The sequence below is a fragment of the Schistocerca gregaria genome, chromosome 3 (assembly GCF_023897955.1).
Source record: "Schistocerca gregaria isolate iqSchGreg1 chromosome 3, iqSchGreg1.2, whole genome shotgun sequence".
In the NCBI taxonomy this organism is placed as follows: Eukaryota; Metazoa; Arthropoda; class Insecta; order Orthoptera; family Acrididae; genus Schistocerca; species Schistocerca gregaria.
The window spans coordinates 863,610,017-863,637,534 of NC_064922.1; the positions used below are offsets into that span (position 1 = coordinate 863,610,017).

The following is a 27,518-nucleotide window of genomic DNA, read 5'->3' on the forward strand; positions in this document are numbered from 1 at the left end:
ATTTTTAACAATGAATGCGATTACAGATGATACCACATTACAAAAATGTAACTGTGGATAGTATTTCAATGAAATATTGTGTATTAAGTTATTTTGTTTTTGGGTGACAATTATAATGAAATTAGAGAATAAAACTGGCAGCGTCTTTTACTATCAAAATACTGGTATGCGAACAAATAAACTATAACGAACACTACACTAAAATCATGTTAGCCAACAATGCAGTACCAGCAACGAGAGACAGTGGTGCTGAAGCAAATGAGTGTTGTGTATGCAGAAAGTTAAGGGTCATGCAATGAGCTATACAAAACTAAACAGGCAACCCATGTATTACTACACATTAATCATACAGTCAAACAGTTTTCTGTTACTAGTCTAACTGCTACAAAAACAATAAGTTAAGCAGACATCCCATCAGATAATATTCAGAAAACATGAAACTGCAAGCACATACTTCTCTGAAAATGCATAGCATATATGAATAACTTAGCATTTCTTCTTCAATATGCAATTATTGATATGCCCTAGAACTGGTCTCTGCCTGAGGTTCAATTTTCTGTCATGTCATATTCCAGTGTTCTGTTTAAATGATTCCATAACATACAATGTAAATAGAAAAATCTCCTACATTTCAAAAAGAATGTCATATTTCTGGAGTACAAGCGCTTTCTGAAAAACATATTTCCATCACTTTATTTTACTTGTTTTAAAAACAGCATTTCATAGACTACAGTGTTTTGCCCATCTTATTGTACGTTCTTTTTTCAACATTCAGCGGAATATTCTAAGAACACAGCAATACAGAAAACACCTTCCTCAAGTGAACACACACTGCGCATCAGGAACATGAGTGAATGGTATAGTGTTTTCAAAATATTGAAATATTGCAACACAGAAAATTAGGAGATAGAGGGGGGAGGGGGGGGGGGGGGGGGGGGGGATCTTGGTCATCAATCTCAGTTTCAATAGATGCGGCACACTGCTGGATGTTCTAAAACAACTGTTACTACGTAACTAATTTATTCTCTTGTAAGTCCTTTCTCCCAGTGATGCTAGTCCAATAAAGTGTGTGGCAGATCTGCCTCGAGTCTGGCGACTAGGAGTGGAAACAGTACTGACAGACTGACACTCTGGACAGCTCAAGTCATTGCTAGCAGATGTTCAGATACAAATCGGACTTCTAGTCTAACTTAACAGTTTCATTCTATCAGCAAATTTCATGAGAACATCAAAGATAAATGTAATTTTTGGGGTTAGGTGAATGACAGGAAATAAGCATATCGGTGGAGCAAGTTTCAAGGACACATCTGGAAGAGAAGATTCACAATACTACACTTTATGGATGAAAAGTGATGAAGACAGCGGCTGGGCATAATACCTGTTACCAGTAAATTGTAACAAAATTCTTTGGTATAATGACTGAATGTTCCACTGTTCCTCAGGAGAAAATTCATAAATGAAAGCGTATTAACAACCTCACGATCTAACACAATTACTACATACAATTAAACAGAGAGGATACTGAAATTTGTAACTACAATAGCATTTTTGGAAAGGACGGCAAACTACTGAAACAAATGGCCAACAAGAAAAACAATTGTGCTAGATCTAGAGGGGTTCGAGATATAACAGCCAGTCCACATGTAAGTGGATGTAAAGTTGGTAGGTGTGTTTCTGCAACTGATAGATGATTATTCAACATGGCACCAGTGGTATAAGAGTAGGGCTAGTAGTGCCATTATAAGGATGCAGATAAGATTTTCTTTAAATACACGCTATAACAGTCATGAGTGGTTAGCTACCTTTGAGATTGGACATGGTGAATTGATGTTAGTCAAGAATGCCTTTAAGGTCACAAAGACGCTATTATTAATACATCACTGACTGTGAACGAGGTCATGTGTAGGGCTACGAGAAGCTGATATTGCTTCTGTGATACTGCAGAAAGACTTGGCAGCAATGTAGCCATTGAACATGATTTCTGGCAGTGGTGATCATGAGAATGTAAAGTCGCAAGGAGACTGGGCTCTAGATGGCCATGTGGCACTGCCAAGATGGAAGACCATTGTGTTTGGCACATGGCTCTGGTGCACAGTACTGCATCTGCAGCAGCAATTTTAGGAGCAATTGATACCACAGTGAGACAATGAACTGTTACAAACTGTTATTTCAATGACAGCTCCAAGCCAGGCGCACTGTAGCGTGCATTCCACCGATACCAAACCTCCTCCATTTGAGACTTCAGTGGTGTTTAGCAAGAGCTCATTGGAACGTAGGTTTGAGATCTGTTGTTTTTTCTGATGAAAGCTGGTTCTGCCTCGTTGCCAGTGATGGCCATCTTTGGTTAGGAGGAGGCCAGTTAAGGGCCTGCAATAAACCTCTTAGCATTCTAGACACACTGGACCTACATCTTGAATCAAGGTCTGTGGTTTGATTTTGTATGACCGAAGGTGCACTCTCATGGTTATCCCACGCACTCTGACTGCAAATGTGAAGGTCAGTCTGGTGATTCGAACTGTTGTGCTGAGATTCAGTGGGGTGCTTTCCAAGAGGACAATGCTCGCTCACATACTGCTGTTGTAACCCAACATGCTCTACAAAGTGTCGACATGTTGCCCTGGCCTGCTCGAATACATCTGTCTCCAATCGAGCACATATGGGACATCATCAGATGACAACTTCAGTGTCGTCCACAAACAGTATTAACTGTCGCTGTATTGACCATTGTAGTTCAACAGGCACAGAATGCCATCCCACAAACTGACATTCAGTACTAGTACAACACAATGCATGCACATTTGCATGCCTGCATTCAACATTCTAATGGTTACACTTGTTATTAATGCACCAGCATTTCAGATTTGGAATGGCTTATCTCGCACTTGCATTAACTTATTATCTCGCAATGTAATCACTTAAATGTGTTACCTAGACAAAGATAGTCCCAAAATTTCATTATTCTGCATTAATAATTTTTCTGGTGCTGTGATTTTTTCCATTGGTGTATTTACAGGAACAGTGCACACAAGTAAATAGCTACAGTAGCTTCTTAATTTTTTAATATACTCATCAACAGAACCTGCAAAATATTGGGCAATCTGAAGAACATGAATCAGTCTTAAAATAAAATTTGCAGGTAATGATTCATTAGAAGAATATGGTAGCCTGAAAAAGTTGATCAAAATCTACAGAGTCAGAAGGGATCTCTCTATAAAATATTAGGATACTTACATTTTTTCAGGGCATCTATCTGTTTTCTTAAATGTAAAAATACAAGCTCTTAATGTGCTCCCTTCCAAAGTTGGTTCACTAGGTATGCAGCTCCTCCCAACAATCTCTAACAATATTCCAGTAACAATATTCTACCAAACTGCTTCACATACAATCTCCAGTCCACTAAGAATCAAAAAATTATTGCTCACTAGTGAATCCTTTCCCCATTTCACATATTCTAGTGTTGTTAATGCACAATTATTTGACCAATTATTTACAACTTTTACTCATTCATGCAGATTTCTTATGTTGTTGATGCATAGCAATATGGTGTGATGATTTCATATACTTTTTGAGGGGATGGGGGATCCTGTGAAAATAAAATACTTTTGATATATAAACATTTCATCCAAGTATTTTATCCTGAACGTCACTGTTGCCATGAAGTAAGAAGAGCAGTGGAGAAGTAGTGTTAAAACATGAGGTAACATGCCTCGGCATCTATAAGAAGGTGGGCATTTCACTTTTTTGGCAGAATAACTCTGTTTAAAGTTTCCTTCAGGATCTTGCCGAGTATATCTATGACACTCTTACTTTGACTACATAAACCACTCATGGAATGTAGTAGCTATCTGAACGTCCCCAACATCTTCTATTAATCCTGTTTCGTAAGGAACAGAGACAGTGAAACAATGGTAAAGACCAATGTGTGAGAGATTCTCATTCAAGTTGGGGATCTGAGAGGCCACCTCTGGAAATGTTATTTTGAATTCCATACAGACATCACACACCACCAACCTCCTTACACACAGGACATAATGTTCTACGATTACTTCCACCAATCCTCTTGTTCCCATGAAAAACAGGTGCGGAAAGTAGTTTTCACACCTGGAATATGCAGTTGCAAAACAGTAAAGGAATTACATACTGTAGCAACAGTGCGTAAGAACAAGAGGCAAATCCCTCCGGAACTTTGCAAAATTTGTGGTAGAGAAATCTGTTTACCCAGGTTTGGTTTCCAAAAGGATATTACACTTGTTTCTCATATGCCAAAGAAAAAAAAAGTTGTTTTGCTCATGTCTAGTCTTCTGAAATTGATGAATTGACAGGCAATGAAGAGAAACCAGAGATGAACATGTTTTATAATTTTAAGAAAGGTGGAGTTGATGTTGCAGATGAGCTGTCAGCGACTCAATGATATACGACCCCCCCCCCCCCCCAAAAAAAAGGGGCCTCAAACTGTCTTCTACACAATATTGAATATGGCCAGCATTACTGCTGTTATTGTTCGGCAATCAAATAACAATAAAAACCAAAAGCGTTGTATAACAATAAAAACCAAAAGCGTCGTAATTTCATAAAAACACTAGGCTATACACTCGTCAGTGAACACTTGAGTGTCTGACAAGAAATACCTTAACTGCCAAAAACTTTGTGTAAGAGAATCAGAGAATTTAGTGGAGAATCTTCACAAGAATCGACTGCCGGAGTCCAAGGTGTACGAAAAAAATGTCAGGAGTGTCCCTATGCTAGACACCGTAAGACACCTCATGTTTGTGAACGTTGTCTTAAGTACATTCGTCAAGAATACATTGTTCCATTCTGCCAACAATGTGCTGTGGCGACAGATGATAACAGCTTATGTCAAAGTTTACTGTTCATTTTGTCTACGAAGAAGATACTTAGACAGTGAAACAATGGTAAAGACCAATGTGTGAGAGAGTCTCATTCAAGTTGGGGATCTGAGAGGCCACCTCTGGATACTTAGCACAAAATATGAATTACTGATGAGAATGTATGGTTTTGTAGATTAAAAAAAAAAATGTATCGTTAAGGGCTGTTTATAATGATTATTTTGTAGACTTTATTAAATTCTATAGTCTTTCCTGATTACACTGATGTATACATTATAGGAGTTCAAATGAAAAATGACCTATATATAAAACTTTTTATAGATACGGTCATGTGTATTGCCATGCCCCCTTTATTTCTGTTACAGAAACCAGTATTATTTCAAGAAAGAACTGTGAACTTTCTGTTTCCAGTGATTATACGTATGAGACACTGTATATATTGGTAACAGTACAGGTTTCTAGTATCTTTAAATGATTATCTTTGCTAATATTTACTTATGTTTTGCTAAAGCAATTAGTTCACGTGTTACTGAATGTTTGTTGCCGAAAGGCTACATATATTTGTGGAAGTACATATCCTTTAGTGTGCAAAAAATACCAACTATGCCACGCATCAAGAAATTCAATAGAAGGAAATTCCATGGTAACCAGTACACAAAAGAGAAAAAAAAAAAAAAAACAAGCCACACTCTTGAAAGTAACCTATATATCTGTTCTTCAGGGAAGAAACTCCCACATGGTACACCTCCTAGTGATTCAAATTTTTGTGTTAACAATGACACTGTTTGTTGTGGATTGGCTGTTGTTGATGTGGCCATCTTATCTTCTTTGATAAAGGAAGTGGCGAAATGTAAACAATGTGAAAGTGTAGGATGTTTGCAAATAAATGAACAACAAAGTAGCAGGAATGGTTTAGCATCAAAAGTAGTTGTTCTGTGTAGATCCTACAATAAATCTACTTCGAAAATGACTTCAAACACTGTGCATAATTCATATGATGTGAATTTGAAATTAGTGTATGCAATGCGTGCGATAGGGGAAGGGAAAAAGGCGTCTCAAACGTTCTGTGTTTTGATGGACCTTCCTCCTCCTCCTCCTCCTCCTCCTCCTCCTCCTCCCAATAGGTTCAGCAAGTACATAAAAATACTTTTAGGTGCCTTGGTGGTTGTATCTAAAGCTTCTATGAAATGTGCAGTAGAAGAAACTAAATATTAGAGGAACCAGGAACATTGCTGTTGCACTTGATGGGACATGGCAACATCAAGGACATCGTTCCTTGAATGGTGTTGTAAATGCTACTTCTCTGGAGAATGGAAAAGTTTTTGATGTTGAATGCTTATCTTAGTACTGCCACACCTGCCATGGTAACACTGAAGGAGATATTGAACATAAGTGTTCTAAGAATTATGATGGTTACAGTGGAATAAATGGAGAGTAATGGAGCTCTAAAAATATTTCAGAGGCCGGTGCCCGTTTATACCTTAGATATACCAAGTACTTAGGCGATGGGGACTCTAAAGCTTTCAATAAAATTAATGAGTTCAATATTTATGGTGATACCTTGGTGACAAAACTGGAGTGTTTTGGATATGTGCAAAAGAGGATGGGTGCGAGATTGAAGAGAAATGAAGAGAAATTAAAGGGAAATTGCTATCTGACAGAAAATCTCTGTCTGGCCGAAGCAGATCCACAGAAACTGAAATAGACCTCCTCCTTATGGACTGGCCATTAGATAAACTGCACCTTTGAATGATGTTACGGCAATGAGAAAAGCTGTATGGGCCATCTACTTTCATAAGTTGTCCACAGATGACCACCCTGTTCACGGAGTTTGCCCTAAAGGAGCAGATTCTTGGTGTGGTTACCAAAAAGCAAAAGAAAGTGGTCCAATACATCATCATAAGCATTCTCTTACTGAGCCTGATATGAAAGAAATAAAACCAATTTTTAGAGGCCTGAGTGACCCTGTTTTTCTTTGTAAATGGCTTCATGGGGGTACTCAGAATACAAATGGAAGTTTCAACCATTGCATATGGGAAAGATTATGCAAGAATGTTTTTGTAGGACTAAATACATTAAAAAATGGTGTACTAGATGCAGTGATATGTTTCAATGATGGAGTGATAGGAAAGTTGGAAGTCCTGAGAAATTTAGGCATAAAATGTGGCTCTAATATGGAAGATCAATTGCTTGCATGTGACAGGCAACAGGTGCATGAAGTTGAAAGATTTGTTCTTCCAGTAACCAAAGAAGCAAGAAGTGCTAAAAGGAATGCCAAGAGGAAGCTTGAAGATGAAGAAATGCTGCAGGATGAAGACTATGCTTCAGGAATGTTCTGAGGCACAGTTTAATTGGACTCATATCTTCATTCCCAATTTCCTGCAAGTTGTATTTTTCAGAATTCAGGTATAAATATTTCCTAAAGTTTATAAAGCATTGCTCTAATTTTTTTCTTTAACTTGCAATAGCCATACTTATTTACTAGACCTAAGTTTTATTGCAGAATCAACTAATTATAGAAAAAATAAGTTTTATTATGAAAAAAATTATAAAAACTAAAATGTAAGATGTGATATTTTTTTAACCTTGTAATAGGCAAATAGGTGGAATTAAATAGGTCTAGTACCTCATCTATCATATAATAGATATCTGGTAAAAATTTGGTGTCCTTCAAATGTATAACATTGGATTAAATGGTACCTAAATTTGAGGAAGCATTTTGGAATAAAAATTGCATCAATTTCTTTGTAATTTTTTTAAAATAATCCTAAGCACGTTAAAAAATATCCAAAATACTTCTAATTTGTTTAGAAAGTGTGCTGCATTACCTGATATCAACAAAAAATCTGTAAAACATATAAACAGTGCCTGAAAGAAATAGGTGTTGATTTTTACATAATACTGAGCTGGAAAAGTACCCTGTATCCTTAAGTAATAAAGCATTTGGACGCTTAGAGGTGGTTATTTCTACGAAAATATTTTCATTAATAAATAATTCATAAATTTAATTCCCTTCTTTTGTTATAAAGTGCTAATAAATACTTAAAAATATAAATGAAAAACAGGGTCAATATGACCCTCCACATCCTCGATGTACCCTTTTTGTACTACACCCTCGCCGGGTTAATAAATCAGTACATTGGCTTTTCTTTTATCTTTTTGCAGGTTTTTATCCTCCCACTCATAGTTCTCGTCATACTGTGTTATACGTTTCCTGAACTGCTTTACCCAGAGAAATACCTGCCTCAGTTTACTTTTCCTCTTCTATTACCTACTTTGTATTAATATCTGATGCATAGGTAGCATTCTGTCACTTGTACATCTTACTGAAGAAAAAAACACCAAAGAGTAAGCAGATCAGCATGTCAACAGCGTAGTATGGGTACCACTGATTTGCTCTGTGACTGCTGGTTTGAATAAAATCCCTCCCTGAAATATATATTACAGGCAAGGCATTTCTTTCTGAAGTGAAGAAGTTTCAATAACAGTGTAGTCATTGTGGTCTCTGAATTTTATGCCTGTCCCAATATGGTGTCATGCTGTAATACTGTTCAGATTTAGGTACCATAATACAAAACTGCAATAAGCAATATAGAATGCAGGTCTCAATTTGCAGTAGAAATAAATAAAGACAAATCACAACATTTAACTGGTCTGTGCAGATAACACAGTGCCCCTACTGAAATGAAGAATAAATTACATTACCTCTGAATCCTTCCAGCAACACGTGAATGCTGTAAACATTCACAACAGGTCTAAACAAGAGTTCTGGAATGAGCTTGACAGACCATGCACAATAATTTTGCAAGTAATGTACACCTGACGTGTTGCTAACATCATACAGTGCTAAATTAGGGAGGATACATGAAATACTTCACATGCTGCTTGTATGTAAAGGAAAATGGAAGATTCGGGATACCCATCCCATTAATCATAAGATCATTGTGAGGCAGAGCACAACCTCAGATTGCAGAATGGTGCAAAACAGAACTGGCTGTATCCTTTTCAAAGAAACACTTCAAACACTGACACACCAGAAATGGTGAATTCCACATTCAACTGTTACTTTAAAAAGGAGGTTCTGAGAGTACTGTCCCAATTTAGAGGTACCTCAAACATAATGACCTGATGCCAACCAGCACAGATTCCAAAAACAAAACACAAGTTGTGAAATCCTGAAAGTAATGGATCGAAGCAGTCACGTTTTGATAATCAGTAAGTTCTGCAATTGACAGAATACCACCAGCACTTCATATCAATTTCTTGTCTTTCGAAGAGCATTTGACTGAGTACCCAGTTACTTCTGGACTGCTTCAGGAAATAGTGTTGGGACACTTGCTGTTCATGGTCTATATTTATGATCTGCCAAACAATATTAACCCATTACTGGCCATTGTCCCTTTTTTTGGGATGCATATATTATACTTATTCCTACGTAAGCAATGGAGCTTTTAGCCTTTATTGTTGCACCTGTAGGTTCACCTAACTGCTATAATGCCTGTAAATGGAAAATAAATAACTTTTTTCTAAGTACTTCACACCAGGAAAATTATAAACTTGCCGATTTTTTGTTTTCACACTTGGCGTCACTGTAGGTCTGCTGGTAGTTCCTGGACAACAATTAGCTGTGATTTAGTTGTTTGAGCGTGTTTGTTATGAACATATGGATGTCCGTGTAAGATTAAGTATACTTCAGATTTTTTCCAGTAAGTGCAATATAGATATATTTTGTGTGTCCCAATAATGGGACAATGGCATGTTACACTATCATTTATTGTTGATGTGCCCTATTCTTATTTCACGTATTATACAGAGAAGAATTGCATTTTACGTTCTTTATATGTGCTTTTTTCCATATTCTATTCGAATTTTACGATTCCAACAAGATACAAACATGCAGCGTGGATTTACACTTGAAGAAATTCTAGCAGAACTAGAGAACCACCAAGAGAGTGACAATGAAGATGATGACGTAGAATTGGCGATTATTCCCCCCGATGCTGATGTAATAACAGATAAAGAAGACATTGACGAAAATGTACTGAACAATGAGTCTGTTGTACACGATGTAGCCGGTAGTTTAGAGCTCATAACCAGCCGAGATGAAGCTAATGCTACAGTTGTACCTCCAGAAGCCAAAAGAAGGAAAGCGTTAGGAGATGGAGCAGAAAGTGGTACATTATCTACAAAGAAATATAAATGTAAGTGATATAAATGTCAACCAACGTACACAAACACTAGTGAACCAGGGAAGAGCAACAAACATTATGTTGCGGAATGTCTAACAAACAAGACAGTGCCCCAGGTGTTTGAGGATTTTTTCCCCCTGAGAAACTAATGGTTACTATTACTGAACAAAGCGAAATCTATGCTTGCCAACATAACAAAATAAATTTTCTGATAACCAAAGAAGAACTAAAATCATTTATTGGCATACTACTTCTGAGTGGTTATCATAAGCTTCCCCATGAGAATATGTACTGCGAACAGGCTTCTGATGTCCGTGTTCCTTTAGTCTTCAACTCCACGTCAAGAAATGGTTTCGAGAACTAAAGAGATTCATTTCATCTCAATGACAACTCCAAAACAGACAGAAACAACAAGATGTGCAAACTGAGGTTGTACTTTGAAATGCTGAAAAAGGAATTTGGTAAATTTGGCGTGTTTCATTCAGAACTCTCAACTGATGAAATGATGGTACGTTATTATGGCAAACTTTCAGCTAAAATGATTCTGAGGGGAAAGCCTATCAAATTTGGATATAAAATTTGGTGTCTTACAAGTTCCAATGGCTTTCTTTATAATTTTTTGCCATACTGTGGCAAGACTGACAACAAACAGGGGCCTTTAGGTGCAAGGGTAATAAATGAACTAACCAACACGATTCCAGAATCAGAGTATCCGAATTATAAGCTTTTCTTTGACAACTTTATTATCTGTGTTGACACTCTAATCACACTCGAAAAGAGTAAAATGAAGCTACAGGAACAATAAGAGAGATCCGAACTAATGCATGTCCTTTGATTGACTCGAAAAGAATGGCAAAAGAAAAGGAATGAGGATTCTATGACTACATCTTTGACAAAGAGAATAAAACTCTGGTTGTGAAATGGAGTGACAACAAACCAGTACGTGTAGTGACAAATTACAGTACTATTACTCCTCTGAGTTCTACGAAAAGATACTCACAGGCAAAGAAAAAGGAAATATCTGTTATAATGCCACATCTCATTGAAGAATACAATGCCCATAAGGGTGGCGTAGATCTACTGGACAAGCAGATATCACTTTATAGGACGAGGATAAGGTCAAAGAAATGGTGGTGGCCATTATTCACACAGATGATAGATATCTGCATAGTAAACACATGGCGTGCATAGCAAATTGCTAACTTTAATGAGAAGCTCTCACACTTGGATGTCCGATGGAGAATAGTGATGTTTTACCTATCAAAGAAAACAGGATCAGTACCAAAATGCAGACGACCACAAGGAACCAAATTGATGGGAGGACGGGTGAGCACAGATGAACGACTAGATCCAGGAAATCATTTCATTGTGCCAAGTGAAACACAGAAGAGATGTGCTTACTACAAGAAAAAACAAAAATATGTGATAGGTGTAATGTTTTGTGTACACAACAAGCGTTTTGCTTCATTTCATACTAAATAAACATTCAATAATATTAAAACATTCTTTATTTATTGTTTGTGTTGTTTCTTACAATATTATGCATGGAGAATAAGGTTGTGAATTCGGATAGCGCATTTGGCCAATCTCCCAAAAACGAGACGGTCTGTAGTTTTTGTTCTAATAAACCGAAAATTATCAAAACAACTTTTTATTCAATTAATCACTCAATCTAAAGTATTTATGTATAAAAGTTTGCAAAAAATGATCCGATAAAATTTTGGCCAGTAATGGGTTAACAGTAACCTCAGGCTTTCTACAGATGATGCAATTATTTAAGTACAAAAGTAAAAAATAAGTACTATCGAAAAGCTGTACAAATTTTCAATTACATTTTGTAAGATATCAAATTGGTCCTCACCCCATGAACCATGGACCTTGCTGCTGGTGAGGAGGCTTTCGTGCCTCAACGATACAGACAGACGTACCGTAGGTGCAACCACAACGGAGGGGTGTCTGTTGAGAGGCCAGACAAATGTGTGGTTCCTGAAGAGGGGCAGCAGCCTTTTCAGTAGTTGCAAGGGCAACAGCCTGGATGATTCACTGATCTGGCCTTGTAACACTAACCAAAATGGCCTTCCTGTTCTGGTACTGCGAACGGCTGAAAGCAAGGGGAAACTATGGCCATAATTTTTCCCGAGGGCAAGCAGCTTTACTGTATGATTAAATGATGATGGCGTCCTCTTGGGTAAAATATTCCAGAGGTAAAATAGTCCCCCATTCAGATCTCCGGGTGGGGACTACTCAGGAGGACGTCGTTATCAGGAGAAAGAAAACTGGCGTTCAACAGATCGGAGCGTGGAATGTCAGATCCCTAAATCGGGCAGGTAGGTTAGAAAATTCAAAAAGGAAAATGGATAGGTTAAAGTTAGATACAGTAGGAATTAGTGAAGTTCAGTGGCAGGAGGAACAAGACCTTTGGTCAGGTGAATACAGGGTCATAAATATAAAATCAAATAGGGGTAATGCAGGAGTAGGTTTAACAATGAATAAAAAAAATAGGAGTACGGGTAAGCTACTACAAACAGCATAGTGAATGCATTATTGTGGCCAAGATAGACACGAAGCCTACGCCTACTACAGTAGTACAAATTTATATGCCAACTAGTTCTGCAGCTGATGAAGAAATTGAAGAAATGTATGACGAGATAAAAGAAATTATTCAGGTAGTGAAGGGTGACGAAAATTTAATAGTCATGAGTGACTGGAATTCGAGAGCAGGAAAAGGGAGAGAAGGAAACATAGTAGGTGAATATGGATTGGGGCTAAGTAATGAAAGAGGAAGCCGCCTGGTAGAATTTTGTGCACAGCATAACTTAATCATAGCTAACACTTGGTACAAGAATCATGAAAGAAGGTTGAATACGTGGAAGAACACTGGAGATACTAAAAGGTATCAGACAGATTATATAATGATAAGACAGAAATTTAGGAACCAGGTTTTAAATTGTAAGACATTTCCAGGGGCAGATGTGGACTCTGACCACAATCTACTGGTTATGAACTGTAGATTAAAACTGAAGAAACTGCAAAAAGGTGGGAATTTAAGGAGATGGGGCCTGGATAAACTGAAAGAACCAGAGGTTGTACAGAGTTTCAGGGAGAGCATAAAGGAACAATTGACAGGAATGGGGGAAAGAAATACAGTAGAAGACGAATGGGTAGTTTTGAGGGATGAAGTAGTGAAGGCAGCAGGGGATCAAGTAGGTAAAAAGATGACGGCTAGTAGAAACCCTTGGGTAACAGAAGAAATATTGAATTTAATTGATGAAAGGAGAAAATATAAAAATGCAGTAAATGAAGCAGGCAAAAGGAATACAAATGTTTCAAAAATGAGATCGACAGGAAGTGCAAAATGGCTAAGCAGGCGTGGCTAGAGGACAAATGTAAGGATGTGGAGCCTTATCTCACTAGGGGCAAGATAGATACAGCCTACAGGAAAATTAGAGAGACCTTTGGAGAAAAGAGAACCACTTGTATGTATATCAAGAGCTCAGATGGAAACCCAGTTCTAAACAAAGAAGGACCCAGTTCTAAGCAAAGAAGGGAAAGCAGAAAGGTGGAAGGAGTATATAGAGGGTCTATACAAGGGCGATGTACTTGGGAACAATATTATGGAAATGGAAGAGGATGTAGATGAAGATGAAATGGGAGATACGATACTGCGTGAAGAGTTTGACAGAGCACTGAAAGACCAGAGTCGAAACAAGGCGCCGGGAGTAGACAACATTCCATTAGAACTACTGACGGCCTTGGGAGAGCCAGTCCTCAAAAACTCTTCCATCTAGTGAGCAAGATGTACGAGACAGGCGAAATACCCTCAGACTTCAAGAAGAATATAATAATTCCAATCCCAAAGAAAGCAGGTGTTGACAGATGTGAAAATTACCGAACTATCAGTTTCATAAGTCACAGCTGCAAAATACTAATGCGAGTTCTTTACAGACGAATGGAAAAACTAGTAGAAGCCGACCTCGGGGAAGATCAGTTTGGATTCCGTAGAAATGTTGGAACATGTGAGGCAATAAATACTGACCTTAAGACTTATCTTAGAAGAAAGATTAAGGAAAGGCAAACCTACGTTTCTAGCATTTGTAGACTTAGAGAAAGCTTTTGACAATGTTGACTGAGATACTCTCTTTCAAATTCTAAAGGTGGCAGGGGTAAAATACAGGGAGCGAAAGGCTATTGACAATTTGTACAGAAACCAGATGGCAGTTATAAGAGTCAAGGGGCATGAAAGGGAAGCAAGGGTTGGGAAGGGAGTGAGACAGGGTTGTAGCCTATCCCCGATGTTATTCAATCTGTATATTGAGCAGTCAATAAAGGAAACAAAAGAAAAATTTGGAGTAGGTATTAAAATACAGGGAGAAGAAATAGTCGAATTAAGTTGGGTGATGCTGAGGGAACTAGATTAGGAAATGAGACACTTAAAGTAGTAGATGAGTTTTGCTATTTGGGGAGAAAAAGAACTGATGATGGTCGAAGTAGAGAGGATATAAAAGGTAGACTGGCAATGGCAAGGAAAGCGTTTCTGAAGAAGAGAAATTTGTTAACATGGAGTATAGATTGAAGTGTCAGGAAGTCGTTTCTGAAAGTATTTGTATGGAGTGTAGCCATGTATGGAAGTGAAACATGGATGATAAATAGTTTGGACAAGAAGAGAATAGAAGCTTTTGAAATGTGGTGCTACAGAAGAATGTTGAAGATAAGATGGGTAGATCACGTAACTAATGAGTAGGTATTGAATCAGATTGGGGAGAAGAGAAGTTTGTGGCACAACTTGACTAGAAGAAGGGATCGGCTGGTCAGACATGTCCTGAGGCGTCAAGGGATCACAAATTTAGCATTGGAGGGCAGCGTAGAGGGTAAAAATCGTAGAGGGAGACCAAGAGATGAATAGACTAAGCAGTTTCAGAATGGTGTAGGTTGCAGTAGGTACTGGGAGATGAAGGAGCTTGCACAGGATAGATTAGCACGGAGAGCTGCATCAAACCAGTCTCAGGACTGAAGACCACCACCACCACCACCACCACCACCACCACCACCACAACAACAATAACAACAACATCAACATCAAATTGGTGCAAATATTGGTACGTTCCTTCACACATTGTAAAATTCTACACTTTAAAAAATGCAGAAACATATCCTATTACATTACCAATAGGTCAGAAATGGGATCAGTCAACTCAAAGAAATACCTATGTATAACAATTGGTAGATATATATGAAGAGGAATTATCACATAAGCTCACTCTTATCTAAATCTGGTGGCAGACTTCAGTTCATTTGTAGATGACTGGGAAAATGCAATCAGTCTACAAAGGAGATTGCTTACAAAACTCTGACCCAGCCCATCCCAGAATACTACTCAAATGTGAGGGGCTCACACAAAATAGATCTAACAGGGGATATTGCATGTATATAAAGAAAAACAAAATGAATGGTGAAAGATTTGTTTGACTCACAGGAAGTTATTCTAGCGGCCCCCACCCCACACGCAGACACACTGGTGCTCACGCAGAAGCCACAAAGACAAGAATAAATTAATGACAGTGCGCACAGAGGAGTTTAACCAGTCATTCTTCCTAGACTTCATACACAAGTGGAATGGGAAGAAATTCTTAATGTGTGATACTGTGGGAAGTAAGTTCTGCTACATGCTTCACAGTGGTTTGCAGAGAATGGATATAATGGTAGACTGAGAGGAACCAGTCCTGTTTTTAGCATAAGCAATTTAGAGAAACCAAAAAAGCCTGAATTTGGATGGTCAGATGGGTACTTATGTGCTGTCCTCCTGACAGTAAGCCCACTGTCTTACCACAGCATCACCTGTCTTTGTCTTACCATTGCCATTCACACAGGACATGCTTGAAAGCTAGATCTTCACAAATGTTGGCCACAATAAGGGCAATATTATGTGAACGTACTTGCTCTGTATAAGATGCTATCAGAAGAAAATAATCAGAAAAATTTGGGAAGGAACAATTATTTTGCCCTATGATAAAGCTTCTGCACAAAGCTTCCAGTTCTAAATTATGTCCTCCAAGAATAAGGTTACTACACAGGACACCAATATTATTTGCCCGGCCTTGTTCCACCTGTTTGCTCCCAGTCCCCACAGATGAAAATAAAACTAAAGGAAAGCACTTCACAGATCTGGTAAGAGTGACAAAAATGTGGTATGGCAACTACAGGCGTTTTTTGAATGTAGAATTTTGAGCAACTATGAAATGTAGCTTAAAATGATCTGAGTAAACACTATTATTTTTAGCATTATCTTTCAACCAATCACAAAATAATTGGGCAATACATTGAGGCAACATGACGGAGTGTGGTGGGTGAAACGGTGTACCTTATATAAGAGTTCAGTGTTTTTGTTAATACTCAATGACTCTTATAAAGCTAGAGAAAGAATGACCGCAATAAAAACAACAAAAACAAGCAAATAACAGAGAGCACCGATGACTCGTCACTTAATGTTATAGGTTACATTCTTCTTTTTATTTAACACTTTGTTTTCTTGCCACAGTCTTCCATGAATATATATGAGGTGAGTTTCAAACTTTTTTTAAAGCTTGTTCCGAATGTATGTTTGCATTTTCAGCTGTTTCAAATATTTAGTTTATTCTTGAGAGTCGAAAACGTTAACATGTTTTCAAATGTTCAGTTTACTTTTACTTTTGAAAAAGAGGGATCACAGAATTTGCATTAAATTTTGCTTGAAAATGGAATACAGCACAGCACCACATTTGAAATGTTGATTGTATCTTTTGGCAACTCCACTACGAGTAAGACAAAAATTAGTTGTATACATGTTTCAAAAAGGACCAAGATGTTGCAGATGACGACTATCCTGGACAACCTAGCAGATCAATTACTGACGACAATGTGGAAGAAGCAAAGAAAATGGTTCTGAAAAATTGCCATATCACCATCGGAGAGGTCGCTCATTATGTCAACATATCCCTTAGCTAATGCCAAAAAAAATTTTGAGAAGTTTTGGGAATGAAATGTGTAGCAGCAAAATTTGTTCTGAAATTTTTGAATTGTGTCATGCGTACACATCGTTCACAAATTATTGAATGAAGTTGACAATGATGCATAATTTCAAAAATGGGTATGAAGTTGACAACAATGCATAATTTCAAAGATGGGTATGATATTGAAACCAACACACAATCATCCCAATGCAAACTTGCTAAAGAGCCAAGATCGAAAGAAATTCAACAAGTTCAATCACATGTGGAGGCTCATCTGACAGTTTTCTTCAATTAAAATGAGACAGTGCATCAGAAATTCCTGCCTTATGGCTGTACAGTCAATAAGCAACACTGCCTGAAAGTTACATGCAGTTTGCGTCAATCAAACTACAAAAAAAAGATTAGAATTGTGGCAAAACAACTTGTAAAAATTACATCATGATAATGTTACTGGTCACGTCTCAATGCTTGTTCATGACTTTTTGGCAAAAAAAACAAAACCATTATGTTGCCTCAGCCACTGTATTCATTGGACATGGCCCCCTGCAACTTCTTTCTATTTCTAAGGTTGAAGAGAACCACGAAAGGGCGTCGTTTTGCCGCCATTGATGAGATAAAAGCAGAATCGCTGAACACCATAAAGGAAAGCAATTTCCAGAAGTGTTTCCAAGACTGGAATAGAGTTAGCAGAAGTGTATTATACCAGGGAGAATGGGGGGGGGGGGGGGGGGATGATGATGAATAAATGAAGATTCTTTAAGCAAAACAAAATTTCCCAATACTTTTTGATCATACGTCATGCAAAATAACAATTCCCACATTAAGTAAACTGAAGCAGATAAATATCGGAAGTACCCCAAATCTATTAAAATCAACAAATACTGTAGCAAGTTACAGGGTGCATGACAAGATCCTTTAGTTGTTCTCAGCATGACTGACTGGTGGCATAGTGTAATTTTTGGAGTGGCATAATATTTTTTGGTTTTTAGCAGAGCTGACTATCCCATTTGCATACAGTAGTTCAGTATTTGACCTAGTTTTCTTCTTCAGGGGCTCTGACCTGTGGTCTTGCCTCAACAACAGCAGCCTCTTTATTATTTCAGACACTTGGTGAGGTTTTTTTGCCATGAAGTTTAATTAAAATATTAATACTGATGCTCATTCCTAATAAAATTTTCTGACCTTTAAATGTATTAAGCAATGCTAACACACACACACACACACACACACACACACACACACACACACACACACACACACACACACCTTAGCAGAATTAAAAAATGAAAAACACCCCCATCCCCTCCATTCCAAATTAAACATAATTACTTGCATGGACCAAAATATTGTACTACACAAAAACCATATCGTATTCCAAACATAGCGATCATATGAAAGCCATTTAGCACTCATCACACACCACAACCCAACTGTTATAGATAGACGTAACCAGATGGATTTGATGTTTACAGACTTTTGAAAACATTTCATCCTATTCCGTTTTGATTTGTAATTGAATTGTAATCATGAACTATTATTTTATGTCACAAGGAAGGAGAAAGATAGCACTGAACATATATTGACTACAAAAACTTTCAGCTTCCTCTCATAAACGTACAATATGTCCACTAACATCGACTTCCTCTCTGAAATGTACAAGAGATCCACTAAAATTATCACAAAAAGGCATATAAAAACAGCTTGTATTTTCATCAGGCAAAGGAAGAAGCTCTCTTCAGGAACGAATACATTCAAGACCAGGATATACTGCGTGACAAGAGGTGTAATACTAAGTGGTTTTTTGGAGGAATCAGCAGCACCAGGATTGAATGGATGACCCAGGAAATCTGCTTTTGAAGTAGGCTGGTGGGTTAGTTACATACATTGAAGGCTGGGGTGGGAATGGTGGTGTACTGCTATAATGAGTCTACAATTGAACAAACATGTTTGCCATGTTTGCCTCGAGTACCAAGGCTGTACAGGAAGGAATGTTTGACATGGAAAGGATGCCTACTATTAAAATTTAAGTACTGTTGTTAATTAGTTGGTTTAATGAGACCAGAAGTATGTAGCTACTCTTGGTGAGGACAAGATCAACACCAAGGCAAGTAGCTTGGGATTCGGAACAGGATCAATTTCACATTATGCTATGTTGACCTAATGTTCACCAAGGGTCAGCTACAAATTTCTGTTCACTTTAAACCTACCAACAAACAACAATATTTATATTTTGATAGTTGCCATCCTTTCCATGTCAAAAGTTCCCTCCCATACAGCCTTGGCATTTGAGGCAAACACGTTTGTTCAGATGCAGACTTTACAGCAATGAAACACCCTTCTCATCCCAGCCTTCACTAGGTGTAACTATCCCACAAGCTTAGTTCAAAAGCAGATTTCCCAGGCCATCACTTCCAATCCTGGTACCAGTGATCCCTCCAAAATACAACTTAGAAGTACACGTCTTGTAATTCAGTATTATTCTGTTCTTGAATGTGTTAATCAGCTACTTCGACAAGGCTATAACTTTCTAAAATCATGCCCCGAAATGAGGTATAAACTGTGACATTTTGCCCACAACACCCAGGATAGCTTTTTCTCGCCCTCCCAATCTTCACTGCATCCTTATCAGACCTTGTGCTCCTTCTGCACCTATTTCCCTACCCTATGGCTTCTGTCTCTGTGAGCATCCCTGTAATATGCCCTTTGCACCCTCCTAGCACCACCTAGACCAGTCCTGTAACTGGCAAAACATATACTATCAAAGGGCTTGCAAAATTAAACCTCATATACCAACTATCAATATAAAAACATCACCAGTTACAATTAATGGGCATAGGCAGAGGGAGAATACTGGCAACACACATCATCACATTGCAGAGCATGCTCCACAACCAGGCAGTTTTGACCTCAATGTGTGTTTCATCACACACAGTTCCATAGAACTGCACAGGTGGGAACTGGCGTTACAACATGTCCTTGGTTCTTGTCACCCACGTGGCCTAATTTAATCTCTTTGGTCTCAGAATTTCTTCACAATAGCTATTACTTTCCTCACGCCCTTTCAGTTTTCTATATTTTTCATTTTATGACTTGTCTATTTTTCTCAACCTACAACCCCTACCACAAACATTGCACTTAGCTTTCCCTCTTATTAGCCTGTGACTGATGTTTTATCAGTAATCTCTGTATCACATACTATCCTACCTTCCACCTGGAAGTTATCAGGTTTTCAAATCTCATCCAGTGCAGTTCTCAATAATCAGTCTTTCCTTCTCATCCCGTCAAGTAAGTCCCCTATGACCCAGGGTTCTGGGCAACTTTTCCAAACTCTCCCCATTTCCTATACATCATCCATCCTTTTCCTTCACTCCTCTTCCTTCCCCTTCAATCCTTCTGCCAGAAGAATGACCACTGGCTCTGAAAGCTTGCAAATTTCAATAGCTTTTTATGTGTTTTCTCTTGTTATTGCTTGGTGATTAGTTTTTTAATCTATCCGACGACATTATATTTTCCAAAACTGATTAACTACATTTACTGCGGGAGAGAGCACTCACGAAAAATTTCTGTTTCAGGGTACACAACCAATATTATCCATTTTAGTGTCATTTTGTTTCCCACATACAATGACATGCGCTTTCTTCTTTTTTTTTAAACATAAATTTTACACACATTTTTCTGATATATAATGATTTCTCTCTCTCTCTCTCTCTCTCTCTCTCTCACACACACACACACACACACACACACACACACACACACACACACGCAAATTATGTAATAGTTGACAGAAAACATGAACTGCACTTAAAACAGACATTTTTGGTAGCATTCTGGTACAAATGACAAGATCTGTAAGTGGACATAAAAGGAAAGACTTCTAGTCTGAAACTAAGTCAAGACTTTTTTAATGTACCAAGCTATGTGTTGCATGATTGTAATATAATATATTGTTATATTACTGTAATATAACAATAGTATAAGCTTAACTGTTATTATGTAGCCAGTGAAAGAGAAAAAGGTGAAAAGGAGGAGGGGGGGGGGGGGGGGGGGAGAGAGAGAGAGAGAGAGAGAGAGAGAGAGAGAGAGAGAGAGAGAGAGAGAGAGAGAGAGAGAGAGAGAGGAGTAAGGACATGCAACACCATTGACACAGGACTACCTATTCACAACGCAACTGGAAGATGCAAACACGAATTTATTGCTCGTCAGACTTTATTTGCTATACAGTACATACACAGTGTAACAACTACAATGTTTCTTCAAACTTTTTTTTTAAAAAAAAACTTAAACAATATGTATATTATTATCCAAGCAACAGTTTCAGTTTTATGTCATTCAATAAGTCTTTAACATCCATCACTGCATAAAATAATACAAAAATACAAGTGGTACAAAATTACTCTCTCCACAATAAAATTAAAACAGTTTCCTAAGAGACAGTTTTCTCTGGTTTTCATTTAAAAATTAGGTTACTTATAATTAAAATATAACACTGCATTCATCTGTCTCATACAGAACGTATAGGTATTATCTACTAATATTTTTAACAATAAATTGCTTACATAGTGGGGAAAAAAATAAAAAGACACTCATCCTGTTCAAGTTATGGGTGTGACAACATACACTGCATAACTGTCTTAAGTTCATGTTTAATAATAACTGTTATTTGTCAAATAAAATACCAGACACACGTTTTTCTACTAATGTTAGATCAATTTAACACAACTGATGCATCAAACTCTTTGTATAGTAGAAAACTTAGTTCGAGAATTATTTCCGGTTCTTCAAAAAATGAGTGATAAGTCCCCACCCCACAATTTCTGCAAACTTCGTTATAAAATTATACCTCCAATCTTTTCTTCTCTGCTGCGTAAGTCAAAACAGTAGATTTTAGAAATAAATAGTTCAGAATTAATGCTGATTACATGCCTATTGTCTGGTCTATTAATGTAATTAAGGCAGCTGCAACATAGCAGGTTCATGAATGCATGTATCAGTGAAGGTCACAAAATTTATTACTGAGTGTGGAATGACGAAAGTACAGAACGTGACAGCAAGGCATACTTGTTCTAATAAAAAAATGCAGAAAAAAGAACAACATATTTTAAGGCAATGACGTCCAGAAGAACTGTGATGGGTAAAATAATAAAAACCATCTCGTAATAGGTGATAAGGGTATCTCACATCATTTAGCATGCAGCTTTCAGTCTGTAAGTGGTGACAAGATTTTGTAATCCTAGTTAACTGAAAGTCAAATGATACTGACTGCCAGTTACCAAAATACCATGACTAGTTTTATAAAGAGTAGACCAGCTACACTTCACTCAGTGAATCTACGAGAGTCTTAGATCAACGTTTCAACTGTTTACTCCAAGACACTGCAGGATGTCACAAGTATTGAAAACTGAATACTCCAATATGAGCATATCAACCTAAAACGAAAATTCAAATTGCTCCCAAACCTTTTTCAGACTAGATTTGCAATAATTTTAAAAAGGTAGGTAAATGAAACTAATATGTCATCAAATGAAGTAAATATATTCAACACACACAGTGTTCCAGAGAAAGGATTTAACAATGGTCATTAAATTCACAAGGATAGAGGGTACATAAACAATAAAAGATGGTTAGACAATCAGCTCACTGTAAAATATCACAAAACTTCCTTGGCATACTTTCTGGAGTAAATGTCGGATTCTTGGTTAAGTACATCTTAATGATAACTAACATTTTCAGATAGTGGTCTAATTGAGAGATATACTCTCGGAACCAAACATGAGTATTTGCTTGCTTCCTGAAACCTACTAATATAAACAAACAGCCAAAATAATGAAGGTGAATGGGAGCGGGGAGGCCAGAGTGAAAGGTGTCAGATGAAACAGTTTCATACAGGGTTTTCTCGACACAAAGGTAGATTGTTGGCATCCATTGGGAAAACACAGTGGAGACAAAAAAGTAATTTAGCTTCCTAAAGAAGAAAGTATGTGCTATTCACAAAGCTAAAGTCTTGTGAGCAGCTATTTGATAATACGTCTCACTTTAGTCATTCACTGCTTGCAGTTTATTCTATTGGTTTTTTGTTTGTTTGTTTTTTTATTGATGTTTTGTAGCTACAGACAGCCCTTAAATTACTTCAAAGCCACCTTTCTGCTTTTGTACATATATAACAGTGTGTGTAATTTCTACATCTACATGAGAGACTACATAGTCACCTGCACTGTAATCTCCATTGTACAGTGCAGAGGGCAAATGTTGAACACAAATTTTTAACTATTAGTCAAATTTATACAAATATTTATGGCAGCAACAAGTAACTGACTCCCAAATATGTGTATGTATTTTGACGGATCCTCCAGTCATGAGGCATGATGTAGGATCTTATTTGCTTTACAGATTGCATATGAAAACATATTTAAAAATATTGTATGGCATTTTAATATATTTTTAACATGGAACTTCCAGTGATAAGATACCTGAGCTTAGTAAAACAAATGCAATGGCATTATCTATTTTATATTAGAATTGATTCTGTCGTATCATTTCCAACTCTTTTGCTACATCTTTTAAAAAGAATGCCTATAAAAATGGTTCAATACCAACGAATTATTATTAAATGCTTATCACCAGAAAAAAAACCTCACAGACCATATCAAATCAACATATACACAATGGTTTTTACATAATTATTTTCTCCTTTTAAAACATCTAGACGCCCCAAAAAAAGCAGGAGTCTTCATAAACATTTATCACCCAAATGGGAAAAAAATCACAAAAGTAATTAATCAATATTGCACATAATTATGCAATGTCCTGTGTCGTTTCATGAGCTCCACACTACAATGTTTATATATTTTCATACATCTTGAGGAACTATGTGCTTAGATGCATTTAGAAAACTGTAACAAGCATTGAGCTGAAATATGCCTCATTTAATTTCAGTCAACATTCTGTTGGGGGGGAAGGACAGGAACTACTCTAACAGGGACTACACCTCAACTTATTGCCCCCACTATCAATCGAGGTGAGAATATTAAGGCAAATAACTTCATCAAATTCCCTAGCTTTTCTGTGCGTTGGAACCAAAGTTAGGTTGTTTACGATGGTAAATACTACGGTGGTTATTCAGTGAATTCATGGTGCGAAACACTTTATTGCACAGAAGACAAAAGGCTTTGTGCAGAGGCTGCAAGTGTTGCTGTTCTTTGTGCCTCTTTAGAGTTAACCTGGTGCTGAGCACTTTGCCGCACACGTCACACCGTAGGTGGCCGTCAGCTGGCGAGGGCATGGCGGTAGGAAATGGCCAGCTCACGCCTTGAACACACAGACAAAGAGCATCCATTACACCTCCGCCATACCTGCGCCCACAACTGCCTACAGTTATTGCTACACAAGATACTTGCCTCTAAGTTCACTACAGTTACACTCTGAAATTTGAGCCAGTTCTAATATGAACACAAGAGAATGTATCATAATAGCCTAATATATAGGGCAATTACAGCTTGATGTGAAATAATCTATAGTTTGTAGAGTACAACAAAGAAAGGAACTGATTATTTCTTCAAATCAAATTAGGTATATGAAGTGAAAAGGATTCCATAATGGCCAATGAGAGGCCCTCTGGAATTAATCTGGAAAGCCAAGCCCAGTATAGGAAACTACTGCACGATTTAAAACCATGACAGAGGCCGCAAAAAGCCACATTGCTACATTTCTGGGAAAGAACATGAAAAGAAAGGTAGAGAGAACACATATTTGAAGCAGCAATGGGAGTAAAACCAAGGCAATGATCATCAGCATTACCCTTCCACATACGTGGGATAAATGCGTATCATATCTAGAACATAAAGGAAAAGGCGTTATTCTAGATAAACAAACTACGAATCAACAGGAGGTCATTACAACAAACTCAGTACTGCACCCAACACCTATAAAAAATATAGGTAAGAATCGTAAAACTTACATAATATTGCCAAAAAGGAATTCTGACATGATTATTTTGATATTTGTGTGTGAGATACCAGCTGTGCTCTACACCTCAATAAAACAGTGTTAACTATAGGTACTTTACTTCCAAAAGAAGTGTTGAAGCCTTGTCATTAGCATGATGAGAAAGCAGAGGAGTAACATCTGGCAATACACCTGACAGTTCTCATTCTCTGGTACAAGACCAAAGCTATCTTTGACATACAGAAGACTAACTTTCTCTGGGCCACACAAAATGATTGCAGCCTATACATATTAACTCATTCTTTAAAAAAAAAAAAAAATTAAAAAAAATTTAATGACATATTTGGAAAACTACTTTCCTTTTCTTCTGAGAATGAACTTAAAATCAGCACTAACTGCTACAATTCTAGACAATTACTGTGAGGTAAAGGACATCTAGTCCAATTTCCACAACTTCATCTTATATCCACATGTGTTGTTCCTTGTCACTGATTCATTTGTGAAAGAAGTGTAGAAGTTGTGGTCCAGTGGAGGGCTAATTTAGGCAATGTTAAAAGGGCACATGTCCATTTAACACAGGTTGAATCAGCCATGGGATGGGGCACAACAAACTCTTCTTTCACCTGGATACGGACACTTATCTGCACACACAACTAGCAGTATCTATCTAATATAAATCTATGTTTATTTCAGCTCACAGCAGCATATGCTTGCATTGTTTTTGGTCCCCAAGAGGAACACAGCCTCCATATTTGCCTGCTTTGGTCCTACCAGACTACACTTCATCCATTAACACAAAATACTTTTAAGAGCATGCATATCAAGAGTGTGGAATCAATCAATTGAATGTCATGACAATTCTGAACAGCATTCCAGTCAAAGATTTTGCCGCGGCGTTTCAAAGACTCTACAAATGGTGCTGCAACTGTGTGGCAAGTTTAAAATTAATATGATTTTCTTTTTGAAGATCACATTGTATTTTATTTCGAGGTATTCCTGTAACTTAATCAATGGTGTATGTAAATACTGATTTCTGGACAAGACACCAAATGGTACTTTACTGGGATGTAGAAAGTAAATGAATTCACATTACTATAAAAAGAGACAGAATGTCTGTACGTGCCACTTGTCACTCATCTGTAAAGTGAGCACTTCGCTTTCGTAACTTTGGCTTGTTAATTCTACAGCACACATTACATGTCATCTTCCTAGGCAACTGTGTTAAAGTTCTGGTTGAAATATAAATTAGCAACTGAAATATCGGCAAATGTTTCCAGAAATTCTGAGTTTTACTAGAGAAGTGGTTCTATTCTGAGTACAGTTTAATTTTACTATTCTGATTACAGTTTAATTTTAGTTACTGTTACCAGTAGTAAGTGCTTGGTGCAGATTATGTAGCCCAGTGAGAATCTCCTGAAACTGTATTTCAACTGGGAAAATCTTTGTTCTGCAGATACAAATTGGAGCCAAGAACACGAAGCCCTGTCAATGTATGTACTTTCTTTCCAATGCCTTCATTGTCTGTATGAACATTACATACATGTTGATGTTAGCAATCATACAGTGTGCATTAACAGTTTCTCTTTTATGTTAGTGGCTTTTTCTGTTGCTTCTTGGTGGAACAATTTCATATTTGCAAGTGTTTTATAGTCAGACTAAATGATTTAATATTTATGAGACCAAGTGTACGGTATGAACCCATTTTATATATGAGAATTAGTTTGTATAGGACTGAAGTGTACTTCCTATATCAACAATTTATCCCCTCTCTCTCTCTCTCTCTCTCACACACACACACACACACACACACACACACACACACACACACACACACATGTGCATGTGTAAATGTATAGATAATGAAAGAACACACCTAAATGTATAGATAATGGGAAGTTGACAATAAAATAATGGAACATAGCTACAATAAATGGAAAATCCAGGATGGAATGTAACAGTATTAGGAAAAGGGTAGTTGCTAGTCATCATATAGCGGAGATGCTGAGTCACAAATAGGTACAACAAAAAGACTATTACTTTCCAAGAGTCTTTTTGTTGTGCCTATTACTGATTTGTGACTCAGCATCTCCGCTATATGATGAGTAGCAAGTATTCTTTTCATAATATTGTCAAATGTATAGATACTAGCATTTGAAGGTATATGAAAATTGTATATATAAACTGAACATGGATACACTAAAATGCAATGTGAAGACTATGGACTTGGGTCTGGCATATGAAACACTTATGTTGCGTAAGTCGTAAAGTCTATGGTGCAAACTTAATTTCTTCTGAAACATGCATATTGTCTTGTACTTTCTTTAAGTGCAAATTTGTGTACAAGGAGCTGCTCTGAATTAGCTAACAGCCTTTTATATTCCTCAAGTAAAGAGACAATGAAGCAACAACAAACATCTCATGTTACTCCTTGTTTTTGTTCATGGTAGCCTTAAAGCAGACCTCTTAAAATTATTTTTCTGAATAGTTTGAACATCCCAACTTAAATACTATTTCATGCCTCAACTGACAGTCCTGAATTTTTCACTATAAAT

At 37.3% G+C, this 27,518-nt stretch overlaps 1 protein-coding gene across 14 annotated transcripts in view; it reads right to left on the bottom strand.

The window, feature by feature from the left end:
- LOC126354879 (broad-complex core protein) overlaps window positions 1-27,518 on the bottom strand; it is a 436,861-nt gene that overhangs the window by 64,968 nt on the left and 344,375 nt on the right. For 4 of the 14 annotated variants that reach the window (XM_050004920.1, XM_050004917.1, XM_050004918.1 and 1 more), the window contains exon 6: window positions 21,214-24,330. The exons of the other annotated variants lie outside the window; for them this stretch is intronic. In XM_050004920.1, the coding sequence (XP_049860877.1) occupies window positions 24,077-24,330 (254 nt within the window). In that variant the 3' untranslated portion in view covers window positions 21,214-24,076. Of the gene's footprint in view, window positions 1-21,213; window positions 24,331-27,518 lie in introns of those variants that run through there. 14 annotated transcript variants of the gene reach the window in all.